Source organism: Capsicum annuum, chromosome 7 (assembly GCF_002878395.1).
Source record: "Capsicum annuum cultivar UCD-10X-F1 chromosome 7, UCD10Xv1.1, whole genome shotgun sequence".
NCBI lineage: Eukaryota > Viridiplantae > Streptophyta > Magnoliopsida > Solanales > Solanaceae > Capsicum > Capsicum annuum.
Window position 1 is genome coordinate 120876278 of NC_061117.1, and position 14352 is coordinate 120890629.

The 14352-nt window shown below is 37.7% G+C and overlaps 2 protein-coding genes across 3 annotated transcripts; both read left to right on the plus strand.

The window, feature by feature from the left end:
- The first annotated feature begins 1378 nt into the window (after window positions 1-1378).
- On the plus strand, window positions 1379-8118 carry LOC107877970 (protein REPRESSOR OF SILENCING 3). 2 transcript variants are annotated; one of them, XM_016724804.2, is made up of 4 exons: window positions 1379-2083; window positions 5590-5844; window positions 6034-6600; window positions 6703-8118. In XM_016724804.2, the coding sequence occupies exons 1-4, from the start codon at window positions 1841-1843 to the stop codon at window positions 7891-7893; spliced, it is 2256 nt and encodes a 751-aa protein (XP_016580290.1). In that variant the 5' UTR covers window positions 1379-1840; the 3' UTR covers window positions 7894-8118. The 2 variants fall into 2 exon arrangements, with proteins under 2 accessions (XP_016580290.1, XP_016580291.1); XM_016724805.2 differs by having other exon boundaries at window positions 1607-2002.
- LOC107876565 lies at window positions 7991-9241 on the plus strand. Its single transcript, XM_047394019.1, has 3 exons — window positions 7991-8071; window positions 8184-8546; window positions 8657-9241. The coding sequence occupies exons 1-3, from the start codon at window positions 7991-7993 to the stop codon at window positions 9239-9241; spliced, it is 1029 nt and encodes a 342-aa protein (XP_047249975.1).
- Window positions 9242-14352: the final 5111 nt, after the last annotated feature.

Genomic DNA, 14352 nt, shown 5'->3' on the forward strand with positions numbered 1-14352 from the left:
ACTTATAATTTTATGTTGAAGAAGTTGGTAAACTAAAATCATTTGAAATATTATATTGATATTATTAGGAAGGTTTAAGTACTTCCCCAAAATTGAAGATTTAAAGAATTTCGTCAATTTTTGATCTTCTAAAATCTTTCTAAACTGAGAAAAAGACTTATCTAACCCAGACTTAACATTAACAGAGCTCATCAAACTTGGATACCTTTTAATCAGTGTCTCAAAGCTGTAATCCGAATACCTAGTAGGCTTGACAAGTGAGGTGTCGGGTGAAAGACTGGATGGAGAGGATTCGATAGTATGAGATGTCTCCTGCTCCAAGAAAGGTGTATCGTGCCGGTGTTTCATTCTCTGTTCATCCTCGAATACTCTATTTTCACCTTCTGCATTTTCATTACTTTTGGATGTATCATTTGAGGCATCTGCTTTAGTGAAAGAAGCATCTGCTCCACCTATTTATTCATCTTTTTCTTCCGTAAAATTCTCCAACTTTCTGCTTCCCTCTTCTTCTATAGACTTCTCTAACCTTGTACTTCCATCTTCTCCTATAGACTGCTTCAATCTTGTGCTTTCTTCTTTTTCTTCTTCTATTTGTCTCCGTTTACTAATTCGCCTCCTTGTATTTTTAGTAGTAATGACAATTGTTTCTCTTCTTTTTCTTGAAGCCATTGAATCTACACCACATGAAATAAAATAGAAATCATTGACTATTGTAACCAACAACAACAAAAAAATAGTTAACATGAATAATTAAAGTAAATCTGCAGTAAATGATAAGGATAATACTAAAAGATACTGTTAATTGGGAAATACACTTTAGACTAGACTTAAAAATCCTTCAATCTTTCTGCTACTTAAACAAGTTCTTCAATTTCCAACTCAAAATTTAGACGTTATTACATTTCAACTAGCAAAATTACAGTTAAAGAATAAGTTTTTTTGTTAGTTGGATTGATTCTTCTTGAACTCACCCAACTCAAAACTTAGGTAAACATTACACTTTTATAATAATGTTACAGCTAAAAATTTCATCTTTTTATCAATTGAATAAGATATTCAACAAATCTAAGAATTTAGGTTATTTTCAAGTTAATTGGAGTGAAAAATTAAAGATTTTAAACAAACTCAAAGGAGGGATCTTTATTAAACTTTCAATATAATCTTGATTAACCATTTCAAAAAAAAAAAAAAACCAAAAGAGGATACCACAAATCTCAAAAATCTAAACCTATTTTTTTCAAAATCAACACATTCTTATAAATGAATGAAACCCACCATATTGAGAGTAAAGAAAATAATTTTACCTTGGAGATCTAAGTTCAAAGATAGTAATGGAGATGGTGATAACAACACAAGAATACAGAGATGAGGACAGTGGTGTTGTGAGAGAAGAGAACCGAGAGAGAACTTGAGAGATTGAGATATATCGTGAGAAGTGAGAGAAAGAATTTTGAAGAAGTAATTCTGAAAAAATATACAATGACCCATGTTTATTTTTGTGTTCCTATTTTATATTTTTAAAAAGTATATTTTAACCTCGCTTTATCCTAATTACTAATTAATAACAAATTTGACTTAAATTGATCAAATTTATCAGCAATATTAATTTCAGCACTTATTTGTTACCTTAGACTCAATTTTCTCGTGAATTCATGATCCCAAACCGAAACGGCACGCCTGCCAAAATTGTCCATCTGCATATCCCAAAGGATCGTTTAAGACCAATTCCCAAAATAAGGGACGTTTGTTTTCATTTTCCTAACAAACTTTAGTGTCAAAAGTGTAATTTAGACTTTGTTTTTCCTCAACAAGGCGTATTAGGTTTCAGAGCAGGGGCGACATGGCGGCACCGGCAGAGTTGGCGGCGGGAGATGGAGGCGATGCATCAAGGACGAGAAGTGTAAGGATATATGTTGGCGGCTTAGGCGAAGTTGTGACAGCTGATGATTTGAAGAAGACATTCTCAACACCACAACTCGGGAAAGTTGAATCGATGGACATCGTTCGTACCAAAGACCGCAGCTTTGCTTACTTGGATTTACTTCCTTCTTCAGATAAATCGCTACCCAAGCTTTTCAGCACAGTATAAATTTCACTTTGAGTCTTCATACTTCGTTTGCTGTAATTGCCTTTTTTAGCTGTAAATTGCCTGTTTTCATTGCATAGATACAAGAGTTGGTGCAAATACTGTGACGTTTCTAGTATAGAATAAAAGGGCAGCCCACTGCTCTAAGCTCACACTATGTGCGGGTCTGGGGAAGGGCAGGACCACATAATCTATTGTATGCAGTCTTACCCGACATTTCTTCTGAGGTTGTTTCCACGGCTAGGATAAAATATGAATAACATGTATAAATTGGTAGCCGGGCACCTTAGTTGGAGAAGGAGATTAAGAACCATGATAAAGACTCCTAACTTATTAGCAATGTTTAGAAATTAGGGTGAAAGAATGACATAGGCATATTTATTAGAGGGAAACAACAACAACAACAACAAAAACCCAGTATATTCCCACAAAAGTGGGGTCTGGGGAGGGTAAAATGTAGGCAGTCCATACCGCTACCTCCAAAGAAGTAGAGAGACTGTTTCCGATAGACCCCCGACTCAAGATAGAGAATAGTAAATAGGAGCGTAATGAAACATGAAGCATGATGGATGGCCTAACATAAAAGGAATAAGACATAATAAAATAGAAATTAGAGCAATACGAAAATAAGGTAGATAAGTGCAATATGAGATAAGAGGTAAGCCATAGGACATCTGGAATACGACCCCCACCTAGCAGTAACATACACACACAGACCAGAGACACCCGCCACACCCAGACCCTCCTGACTAGGGGCTCCTACCTATGGACACAGTCCTAGGATTACTAACCCGGGTATACATGAGCTCTTCTCACTACTTGGTACAACCTACGCACACAACCTAGCCTTCTACCCTTAGCCGCGACCTCCACACCTTCCTATCTAGGGTCATGTCCTCAGTAAGCTGAAGCTGCTCCATGTAATGTCTAATCACTTCCCTCCAGTACTTCTTCGGCCTACCTCTCCTCCTCTTGAAGCCATCCAACGCAAGCCTCTCACACCTACGAACTAGGACCCTCCTCATCACATGCCCAAACCATCTCAACCTTCCTTCCCACATCTCGTCCTCCACCGAAGCCACTCCCACCTTCTCTCGAACAGTCTCATTCCTAACTTTATCCCTTCTAGTAAGTCCACACATCCAACACAACATTTTCATTTCCGCCACCTTCACCCTTTGAATGTGGGAGTTCTTGACTGGCCAACACTCTGCTTCATATAGCATGGTTGGACGGACTGCCACTCTATAGAATTTGCCTTTAAGCTTAAGTGGCATCTTCTTATCACACAACACTCCCGAGGCGAGCCTCCACTTCATCCAACCAGCTCCAATACGGTTAGAGACATCTTCATCAATCTCGCCATTCTCCTGAATCATAGACCCAAGATACTTAAAACTATCCCTCTTACAAACATCCTGGTAATCCAACCTCACCACCATATCGTCCTCCTGGCTCAAGTCACTAAACTTGCACTCCATATACTCCGTCTTGGACCTACTCAACCTAAACCCCTTAGATTCAAGGGTTTGCCTCCAATGCTAGTATATTTTAGAGCTTTTCTGAAGCAAGCAGCCCAACTCTTGTCACTGAGTGCAGCATCTCGTTACGTATTCATTACACTCTTCCCTTAGGTAGCCATCTGTTCGTCCTTGTAACTTACCATTAGTATCACATTCTGTCAAAATGTCTCTAGTATTAGGATAACTTAATCAATTTGCAGGAAGTGGACGAAGTCTTTCCTTTTAAAATCCACTCTAGTAGTGACATTTTGGTAATTGAAGCTATTCATTTCTTTTTGACTTTTCTTTGACATTTGTCGTGACTTTAAAGGCGGGGTTGATTGGATGAACCAACTTGAGATGTTACAATGCACCATCAGAATCCCAGGTATAGTTATAGAATAATATTTGGCACATCATAAGATACCACAACTAAGGTATTTTGTGATTCACCTCTGAATAATGAGTAGGAGGTTCTATCCTTTTTATTTAAGTTTGATTCTTTTTATGTTATCTTCTTAGTGAACTGGTACACTTAACTTTCCACATTCGGGACTAGGAATTTAATCAAAATGGCATGCCCTTGTCGCCGTCCCCAAGCGTATGATCCACTGGGAACAGCAGGGTCTTGCTTTCCTTGTAGAGGATATTTGGATTGGGTTATAAGTAGCTTTTGGCTTTTAAGCTCTTTTTTATTTTTGGAGGTGTTTGGGAGAGAGAAGAAGTGCTTTTGTTAGGCTAAAGAAGTACAAAAATAAGCTAAAAGCCAAAAGTTGGGTAATCCCTATTTATGGCTTTTAGCTTTTAGCTTATAAGGCTACTTAACAAAGGCCAATTCGAATACACCCTAGAAAAGGTCTTTGTTTGGTATGAGTGAGATCCCTTCCACTCAGGACTCCCATTCAGTTACGGATTCAAAGAAGGTAGCATTGACATTGAATGAGAATGTTTGAATCGGTAGACTGAAATGGTCTCAGGAAGCCCGTCAACTGTAGCCTAAGAACAAGTCAAAAATATGTACTTTGACAGTCACATTGGTACTTTTGGCTTGCTTACTGAAGGCTGAATCTCCTTCACTGCAGCAGTATCCTCCATGGTGATCTCCAATATTTGGAAATGTAGCGCGCCAAAGATCACTGATGTTTTAATGATTAGTGTAGGAAGGCGATAGTGTACTTGATGATTGAAGAACTTGTTTACGTGCATTAACTTCCCATTTTCTGTTGCTATTTACTGAGGATCAGTACAGTAAAAATACAAGAAAAAGAACGTAGCGAGTTAAGCTAATTCACTTATTCAAGATGTAAAGGTCTCGCGTTGTCAATTGCATACTTTAGTTTGTAGAAGATGCGTAGATTTTTTTTTTTTTTTTGAAGATAAGTAGGCTCGATGATTGGAGAAGTAACCTGATTTTTTCAAAAAAAAATTGAAGAGCTAACTTATTTTTTATAATGATAGGAAAAAGTAAGGTTTTTGTTTCAAATATATTCCTATTTTAGTGTGTTTAGCTGTCTGTAATGTTGAAAAATTGTTTCTTTAAGGATGTAGATATTTCTGCATCTGTTGCATTGCTCCTCAGTTTTAATCAGCGGCATACCATACACTTTTCTTTTTCACTTTTTATGACTAGCTAATGCCCCTACCTGTATGCACTCACAGCTATCACCTGTCATTTACTTTTTTGTCCATCCAATATTGTAAAATGATCCAAGAAATGGTGTGTTCAACCGAAAAAATGCGTAGAGATCATTCACCTATTCTGATGCAGCTGTTGGGTATTCATTGAGATGTTTAAAGCTGAATAGACATGATTTGCTTTTGCTTGACTTCACCTATATTGAACTATATTTTCTTTGTCCAAACATAAATCTTTCTTCTTTCTAGTGCCTACTATTGGCTATTGTATAAGGGTTCCCATATTTGTAATTTATGTAATAACAAACACTCTTAACAATTGCATTACCTTGATGCTTAGTGGTGCTAATCCAACCTGATCTGCAGTATAACGGATGCATGTGGAAAGGTGGGAGACTAAGACTAGAAAAGGCAAAGGAACATTTTTTTCTTCGTCTGAAACGTGAGTGGGAAGAAGATGCTGCACTTGCCACTTCTTCAACCCATCTTCCCGTTACTGCAGCTGAAATGACGAACTCCCTGAAAAGTCAGAAGAAAGGCTCCAAGTTGGATGGGTTATCAAAAAACGGCTCCAAGTTGGATGAAGCGCAGATTCGGATTTACTTCCCAAAGTTAGGAAAGGTAAAGCCTTATTTCCCTGTGCTTGGTTATGGCAAGCTTCCCTGGATACAATTATTCTTGGATTATGTATGGTGGGAAGGGTGACTGCATGGTTTAGATTTGTATGGTATCTTATTTGGAGGAACTGGTAAGCTTCTGGAAACTTCTTTTTATTATGTCAAGAATCATGCTTCTGGAATCTTTGTGCAGATAAAATCAGTGTCTCTTAGAGGAACTGGCAAACACAAATACAGTTTTCAGCGAGTGGAAGTTCCTTCTTTACCTATCCATTTTTGTGATTGTGAAGAGCACTCTGGTCCTCCGTATGCTGCCAAACCAGAATCACTTAGTAATTATGACTCTAAGGATGGTGGAATGGATGAGAAAGAGCTGAACATTATGAATTCAGTGTTGAACAGAATCTTTGAGAGGGAGAACTACTCTGAGCAAGCTCCTAGGGATTTTGAATCAACTAAGGAAGTTCGAAGCTCAAATGTTACAGTTGATCGTTTGCAGAATGACAAGAATCTCGTCAACCATGAAATGGGAGATGATGATAACCTCATTCTCAATGTGGTGGCTGGTGCAAATGATAGAACCACTATGGTAAAAGATCTAGTCCAGGAAGCAATTACAGCTGCTCAGGTTAATGAGGATTTTGTCGACCAAGAAATGGATGGCGATGATGATAACCTAATCATCAATGTGGTGGCCGGTAAAAATGATAAAACCACTATGTTCAAAGATCCAACCCAGGAAGCAATCACAGCTATTCAGGTTCATATTCTGTTAGGTGCTACTTTGCTTTACGCTTGTCTTCTTAACAAGGTATTAGTATCTTAGTTTTCTTGTTCCTTTTTGTGTGTGCCGTGTGCGCAGAATTCGTCATCCTGGAAATCACTAGTTGCTACAGATAAACAAAAGCTAGGAAGGAAGATGTCCTCAAACAGAAAGCGAAAAGCACCTTCAGAGGATGAAGATGATGAGGCACATACTTCGATATCTAAACCTGAAGCAAAGCAGAGTTTGGACGCTCTTATATGTGATAGAACAGATGTGTGTCCTACAGAATTCAAACTAGGCAGTCAATCATCAAAGAGAAGTGCCAAAGTCCCAAAGAAGTCTCCATGGAAAGATCTTGTTAGTGCGAGTAGTGGTGCTACATTCAGTGTATTGGATATTTTGCCTAGTGCTATTCCTGGTAAAGAGATGCAGTCTGGCTCTGATTGTGTTAGTGAGTCCAACTTCTCTGGCAAAGAAGATGAAGTATCAAACGACGAGAAAGTATTAGATCAGCATGAAGAGTTGGATAAAGTTGAATCTGAAGATGAAGTATCTAAAGATGAGAAAGTATCAGATCAGCATGAAGAGCTGGATAAAGTTGAATCTGAAGATGACGTATCTAACTATGAGGAAGTATCAGATCAGCATGAAGAGCTTGATAAAGTTGTATCTGAAGATGAAATATCAGAAGATGAGAAAGTATCAAATCAGCGTGAAGAGCTGGATAAAATTGTTGAAGATCCAACTGACAATTTTGATGGCATCAGAGGTGCTGCGTGGCGACAAAAATCCTCATGGATAGAATTGGTTAGTGATGCCACGAGAAGTTCGTTCAGCATTTCGCAAATTTTTCCTGGTCCAAGTCTTCCAAAACGAGATTTGCCAGTGATGGGAGAGACTGGAAAAGCACAAAAATCTAACAGCAAAGATCAAAGTGATTCCCAAGATGTTTCTACATCTCACGAAGGAACCAAAGCTGATCCCCTTAGTGCCCTTGGAACTTGCAATGGGAGTGTTGTCATAGTAGAGGAGCAGAATAATGCTCATTTCAGTAAAGAACTTCCAATGTTGGACAATTATCCGCAGAAAGGAAATATGAAGTATGAAGCCAATGCTCCAACTCCCAAAAAGGAACACCAATCTGCACCAAAACAAACATTTGTAGGAGATACTAACTACAGCGAAACTTGTTCTTTCATGAGGAGTGCTGCTTCAATGAAAGAGTGGACGAAAGCAAAAGCAGCACTAAGTGGGTCACTTAAGAAGAAGGCTGGTGAGAAAAAGTAGCGGAGACTTCAGAGTAGCTTCATGTTGCATGGACAATGCACTCCTTTTTCATTTAGTTGTGTCATTCTTGAATCTGTAGTTTCATTTAGTTGTGCCAATGCTTGGACGTGCATCCTCACGATTGGTCTCTATTTACAACATCAGCGAATCAATACCGAGATCACTTGTCTTGAATATTGTAGTCTGTTATTTTTCTTTTATGAAAGTTTTGATTTTAACGTTAAAGTTACCAACAAAAAAATATTTTTATGTTATTGTATTGTTATCTAACTTCATTATTTTTATGATAGTTTTCATCATGTCAAAACTTGTCGAAGCTTGAGTTTGTGGCACTTGTCATCTCTGAAAAAAATTACTTGTCATGGGTTCTCGACGCTGAAATTCACCTAGTTGCTAAGGTTCTTAAAGCTACTATTACCTCGGATAATGCAGCGTCGAGTAAGGACAAGGCCAATGCTATGATTTTCCTTCGTCATCATCTGAATGAAGGACTGAAGGTTGAATACCTTACAGTGAAAGATCCACTTGAATTGTGGACTGATTTGAAGGGAAGGTATGACCACCTAAAGGCCACGATACTACCTAGAGCTCGTTATGAGTGGATGAATTTACGATTTCAAGACTTTAAAACCGTTGTTGAATATAATTCTGCAGTATTCAGGATTGTTTCCCAATTGAAATTATGTGGGGAAACTATAAATGATGAGGACATGATGGAAAAAAAACACTAACTATTTTTTATGCCTCAAATATGATATTGCAGCAGCAATACCGTGAAAAGGACTTTCAGAAGTATTCTGAATTGATCTCATGCCTTCTAGTGGTTGAGCAACATAATGCCCTTTTGATGAAAAATCATGAAGCTCGTCCCACTGGAGCTGCTCCACTACCGGAAGCAAATGGGGTACAAGTACATGACCAGCCTGAAAAATGGCAAGATCGGGGTCATAATAATATGCGTGAACGTGGCAATGGCAGGGGACAATATAATAATCGTCGTGGTGGTAACCAAAGAAGGGAGAACCAAATGGGTCCCCAAAACAATCCTTCAAGAGGTAATTGTCATCGTTGTGGCATGAAAGGCCACTGTAAGAATGAATGTCGAGCGCCTAAGCATTCTGCTGGGCTTTATCAAGAATCTTGCAAAAGAAAGAAAAATGAAGGTGGGACCTCTTCTAATGCCCGAATGGAGTCATATTTGACTTTAAAAAATGATGATGAGGCAGGACCTTCACAAAAATATGATGACAATGTTGAGGCAAACTTGGTCTTGAAAGATGATGATTTTGATAGCCTTGATGATATAACTCATTTGGAAGTTGAAGACTTCTTTGGAGTACAAAATTAAATCTTGATCAAGTTATTGGGGAAAAATAATGTTCTTTTATCATGTTGTTTTTAGCATTTTTTTCATTATGTTGTTTTTATATTTCAAAAAAAAATTTAAGTATTTAAGTTTTATTGTAAAATTGTGAGATTTCACATTTCTTATCATGTAACTTTATTTTTTGAAGATACTAAATTTCTCCAATCTTCAACTGGATCCAAGATGAGTAATGGAGATATGTGTCTTCTTGATAGTGCTACAACTCACACTATACTAAGAGAAAAGAAATATTTCTCTAATTTAATTATGAAAATGGCCAATGTTAATACAATATCTGGTAGTACAAAGTTAATTGAGTGCTTTGGAAGAGCGACCTTACTACTACCCGGGGGAACAATATGGCCATTGATAATGCATTATATTGTAGTAAGTCTCAAAGAAACTTGTTAAGTTTCAAGGTTATTCGTCAAAATGACTATCACATTGAGACTGCAAATGAAGGAAAGATTGAATATCTTTATATTACTACAATAAAACATGGAGAAAAATTTGTGTATGAAAAATTACCTGCACTTTCTTTTGGATTGTATTATACAAGTATTTGTATGGTTGAATCACATACCATAGTGAATAAAAGATTTACAGATTGTAATGATTTTATCATTTGGCATGACCAGTTGGGCCATCCCGATTTTAATATGGTGCACAAAATTATTGAAAATTCACATGGGCACACTTTGAAGAATCAAAATATTCTTCAATCAAAGGAATACTCTTGTGCTTTTTGTTCTCAAGGAAAGTTGATTATTAGACCATCTGTAGCTAAGGTTGGGATTGAATTCCCTACATTTCTGGAACGTATACAGGGTGATTTATGTGGACCAATTCACCCTTCGTGTGGACCTTTCAAATATTATATGGTCTTGATAGATCATCTACAAGATGGTCACATGTGTGCTTATTATCAACTCGCAATATGGCTTTTGCGAGATTGTTGGCTCAAATAATAAGGTTAAGAGCACAATTTCCAAATTATGCAATAAAGACTATTCGTCTTGATAATGCTGGTGAGTTTACATCTCAGTCCTTTAATGATTATTGTAAGTCAACTGAAATAAAAGTTGAACATCCGGTTGCTCATATTCACACTCAAAATGGTCTAGCAGAATCATTGATCAAACGTCTGCAGTTGATAGCTAGACTGATGTTAATGAGGACAAAACTTTCTATTTTAACATGGGGCATGCTATTTTGCATGCAACAACACTTGTGCACATAAGGCCAACCAGTTATCATAATTCTCCCCATTACAGTTGGTTTTTGGTCAAGAACCAAATATCTCCCATCTTAAAATTTTTGGATATGCGGTATATGTTCCAATTGCTACACCACAACACACAAAGATGGGACCCCAAAGAAAGTTGAGAATAGATATTGGGTATGAATCTCCTTCCATTATAAAATATTTGAAACCTATGATAGGAGATTTGTTTACGATAAGATTTGTTGATTGTCATTTTGATGAATCAGTATAACCAACATTAGGGGGAGAACATAAGCAGCTGAAATATGAGATAGATTGGAATGCATTATCACTATCTCATTTGGATCCTCGGATAAATCAATGTGAGCAAGAGGTTCAAAAGATGATTTACTTGCAAAAGGTTGCAAATCAACTACCAGATGCATTTACTAACCTTCCAAGGGTTACTAAATCTTATATTCCAGCTGCGAATGCTCCAGTTCGAGCTGATGTCCCGATAGGACAACTGGTCAATGTAAATGAGTCTAAGGCACGTTTGAAACATGGTAAACCGATTGGTTCCAAGGATAAAAATCCTCAAAAAAAAAAAGAAATAAATGATCAGAATGATCACGATATAATGACAATCGTTCAAAAAGAGCCTCAAGATCTAACAAATGATAAGACCACTGAGGAGGTTAAAATACCTGAAACTAATGAGAATAAAGAAATCTCATTAAGTTATGTCTCGACGAAAAATAGGTGGAATCGAAATAATATTGTGGTTGGCAATATTTTTGCTTACAATGTTGCTACTGAAATAATGCAACAAGATGAGGATTTGGAATCAAAATCTGTTAATGAATGTAGACAGAGAAATGATTGGCCAAAATGGAAGGATGCAATTCAAGTGGAATTGACTTCACTTGAAAAACGTGAAGTTTTTGGACCAATAGTTTGTAATACCCCGCAAAATTCTCTTTCAGTCTGAGCCTTAGAGCGTATTTAGTAAAGCAAAAAATCCGAGTTAAAATATTTCAGGAATATCTTCCCAAGTATGAAATACTTTGAATCGTGTGGAATTTTCCTAATTTCTACCTTTTGTCATGTAGATCATTGAATAAGCTCTCCATCGATACCAAATTCACCCAAATCGGACACTCGGGTGAAGAGTTAGACCCATTTTAGTAAGACAGTGTGTCACCTAGCATTCTGGTGCATCGCGGAGCTAGCCAAAATGGGAGTCGTCAGATTCCAGTGGACCTCCGCGATTTCTCCGCATTGCGGTGAAGTTCCAGTTCGCAATAAGTTGCCAAAATGATCTCCACCGCGTTGCGCCACTGAGCAATTTTCCAATTGTCCAAATCCAGTGAAGGACCGCGATCCCGGCGCATCGCGCCAGGGCCAAAAATTGGGATTTTTCAGTTTAAAATCTCCAAGGGCTTTTTGGTCTTTTCACCTTATCCCCACCCTCTATATATACCCAGGTAAAGGCTTTCAGCCCTCATTTTCTCTTCTTCCACCCAAAAACTAGGATTTCCAAATTCCAAAATCCTCTCTCCTTCTTCCACAAATTCAGAGAGATCAAGAGAGAATCAAGAGAAACCAAGAAGTCTTTCGAAGGCTTTCAAGAAAAGAGTTTCCACAAGGTATGTAGATGTTGATTCTTGGGTCCTTTTCATCCAAGAAGCTCAAGTATCCTTTTCTAAATCTTAAAGAATTTATGTTTATGAATTTTAATGATTCTTGTGAGTTGAAATTGATGTTTTTACTATGGTTGAGCTGTGATTCATATTTGTTTACAAGATTATCAAGCCTTGGCCCTAGTAGGTGGTATTTATGTGGTAAATAGATTGTGTTCTTGTTGTTGATGTTGAATGATTTCTAAGATGGAATATTTACATGGTTTGTATGAATCTATGAGATTATGTGAGTTGGAAACATGTAAAATTGGTTGATTAGGGTGAGTATGTCGATGAATACACCTATGCCTAAGTTGTGAATGTAAGGTGTCCGATGAAATGTCTAAGAGACTAGAAATCAAGTATTGTAGTTAAATAGTAAGACTAGATGGATGGATGGATGGATGACATATTGTTATATACACCCCCTTTCATGGATAAGACTTTGAGAACTATGTGTATTGTGAAATGACCAAGTGAGCGAATTACTCCACAATAGTAAGAAATCCCAAAATAGGTGGTAAACCGTACATGTCTTATGGTTGTTGAAAGACCGCCGTGAGTAAGTTGAGACAATATAGTGGTAAATTTCCCCAAGTAAGTACTCTTTGATATATGACAAGCTTCCCATATATGCCAAGTGGTTAGCAAGTAAGTTAGGACATGATAGTGTGAAGTTTCCCTAAATTACGTGATATCCCTATATACAGCAAGATTGATATAGGTAAGAATTACTTGATATAAGTCCTTGTTGAATGAGGTATAATCTAATAGCATGTCTACCCTAGGCTAGTACATGATGGTGAACCGATGTTGATGATCCTTGAATGTTTGAAGTGACATTTTGGTGATTGTGATGATACATGAATTATTGTAATGATGAATGAATGCTTGAAATGATGAATGAATGATTATGTTTTACTTTTATGTTAACGAGTCCTGGGGTGTTTATACCCGACAATAGAGCTGTTGTCTAGAGCCCATGTTAGTTTCACGATAATTCCAGTCGAGCCCTGATTCTTAGAACTCAGTGAACTACAGAAACTCGATATCCTCAGATAGTTACAGAACTTGAGAAATCTCAGAAATCTCTGTTATCTCGGTATTCTCTGTATCGCTAGTAATCTAGCCTTAGTATTGTACTTAACTCAGATTTTTTAGTATTCTAGTGTTCAGTTCTGGCCTCGGTAATGACCGAGTAATCTATTCAAATTTTGTATCATCAGTCAGATACCGTGATTCAGTAGTATTCCGTCAGATACGGAACTATGTGAATTCAGCTTAACTCAGTCGAATCCTTTGAGAAATATGATCAGTGTCAGATTCAGCCCAGTTTGTGTTCAGCTGAAAGTTCAGTTCAGAGTCTTTCAGTTGGGAGTGGAAACTAGCACCGAACGAGGGAAGGGATGGAGATTCCTCCTGTCAGATAGAGAGAGGCTGGAGTCATTAGTAACAATCCCTGAACTCCAGAACTACGTAGCCAGCGCAGGATACAGGAGTCCCTGTCAGTAGAGGCTGTCACTGTCAGAGAGGTTGACTATTATATTGCCTCAGGTTGACTTTCTGCCAGGGTCATCCCGTCAGAGAGGCTTGACCAGAGAGTTAGTCCTTAACAGTGGCACGGTATTGATGCCCTTCCAGCTGGGCTCATAGGTTAGACCCCACCTGTGGTAGGTCGGGGCATGTCGGTTAAGTAATTACTTCCCACAGTTTCAGTTTTAGTATCAATCTTCAGAAATCAGGACTGTCAGATATAGTCATCTATCATTATGAGGAACTCCGATAGTTCCATTGATTCAGGGACCATCCTGACAGATAGGCTTGGTCACATATACAGTTGTTTGATATCATATTCAGAGATAAGCCGGCAGATAGGCTTGATTCACAGTCTCACATTCTATTGGGTATCCTTGTTGTAAGATTCTGATATAATCATTTTTTTTATCATTGATAATAGTTTCTGAATATCATCCGTTAGAAAGGTTGATCTCTAATCCTGTCAGTCGAAAGCAGTAAGCTCAAAATTCAGTCCTTGATGTAAGTGCATCCAGATACTCAGTTATCAGTATCAGATGAGTCAGTGATTCAGTATCTCAGTGCCAATAGTGAGTTCATTTTGCAGTAAAGTGGTATCCGAGTTTCAGTACCTAGTTGTGATAATTGTGTTTATGGTCTGTACATTCATGTATGTGTTCTCGTGCGATATT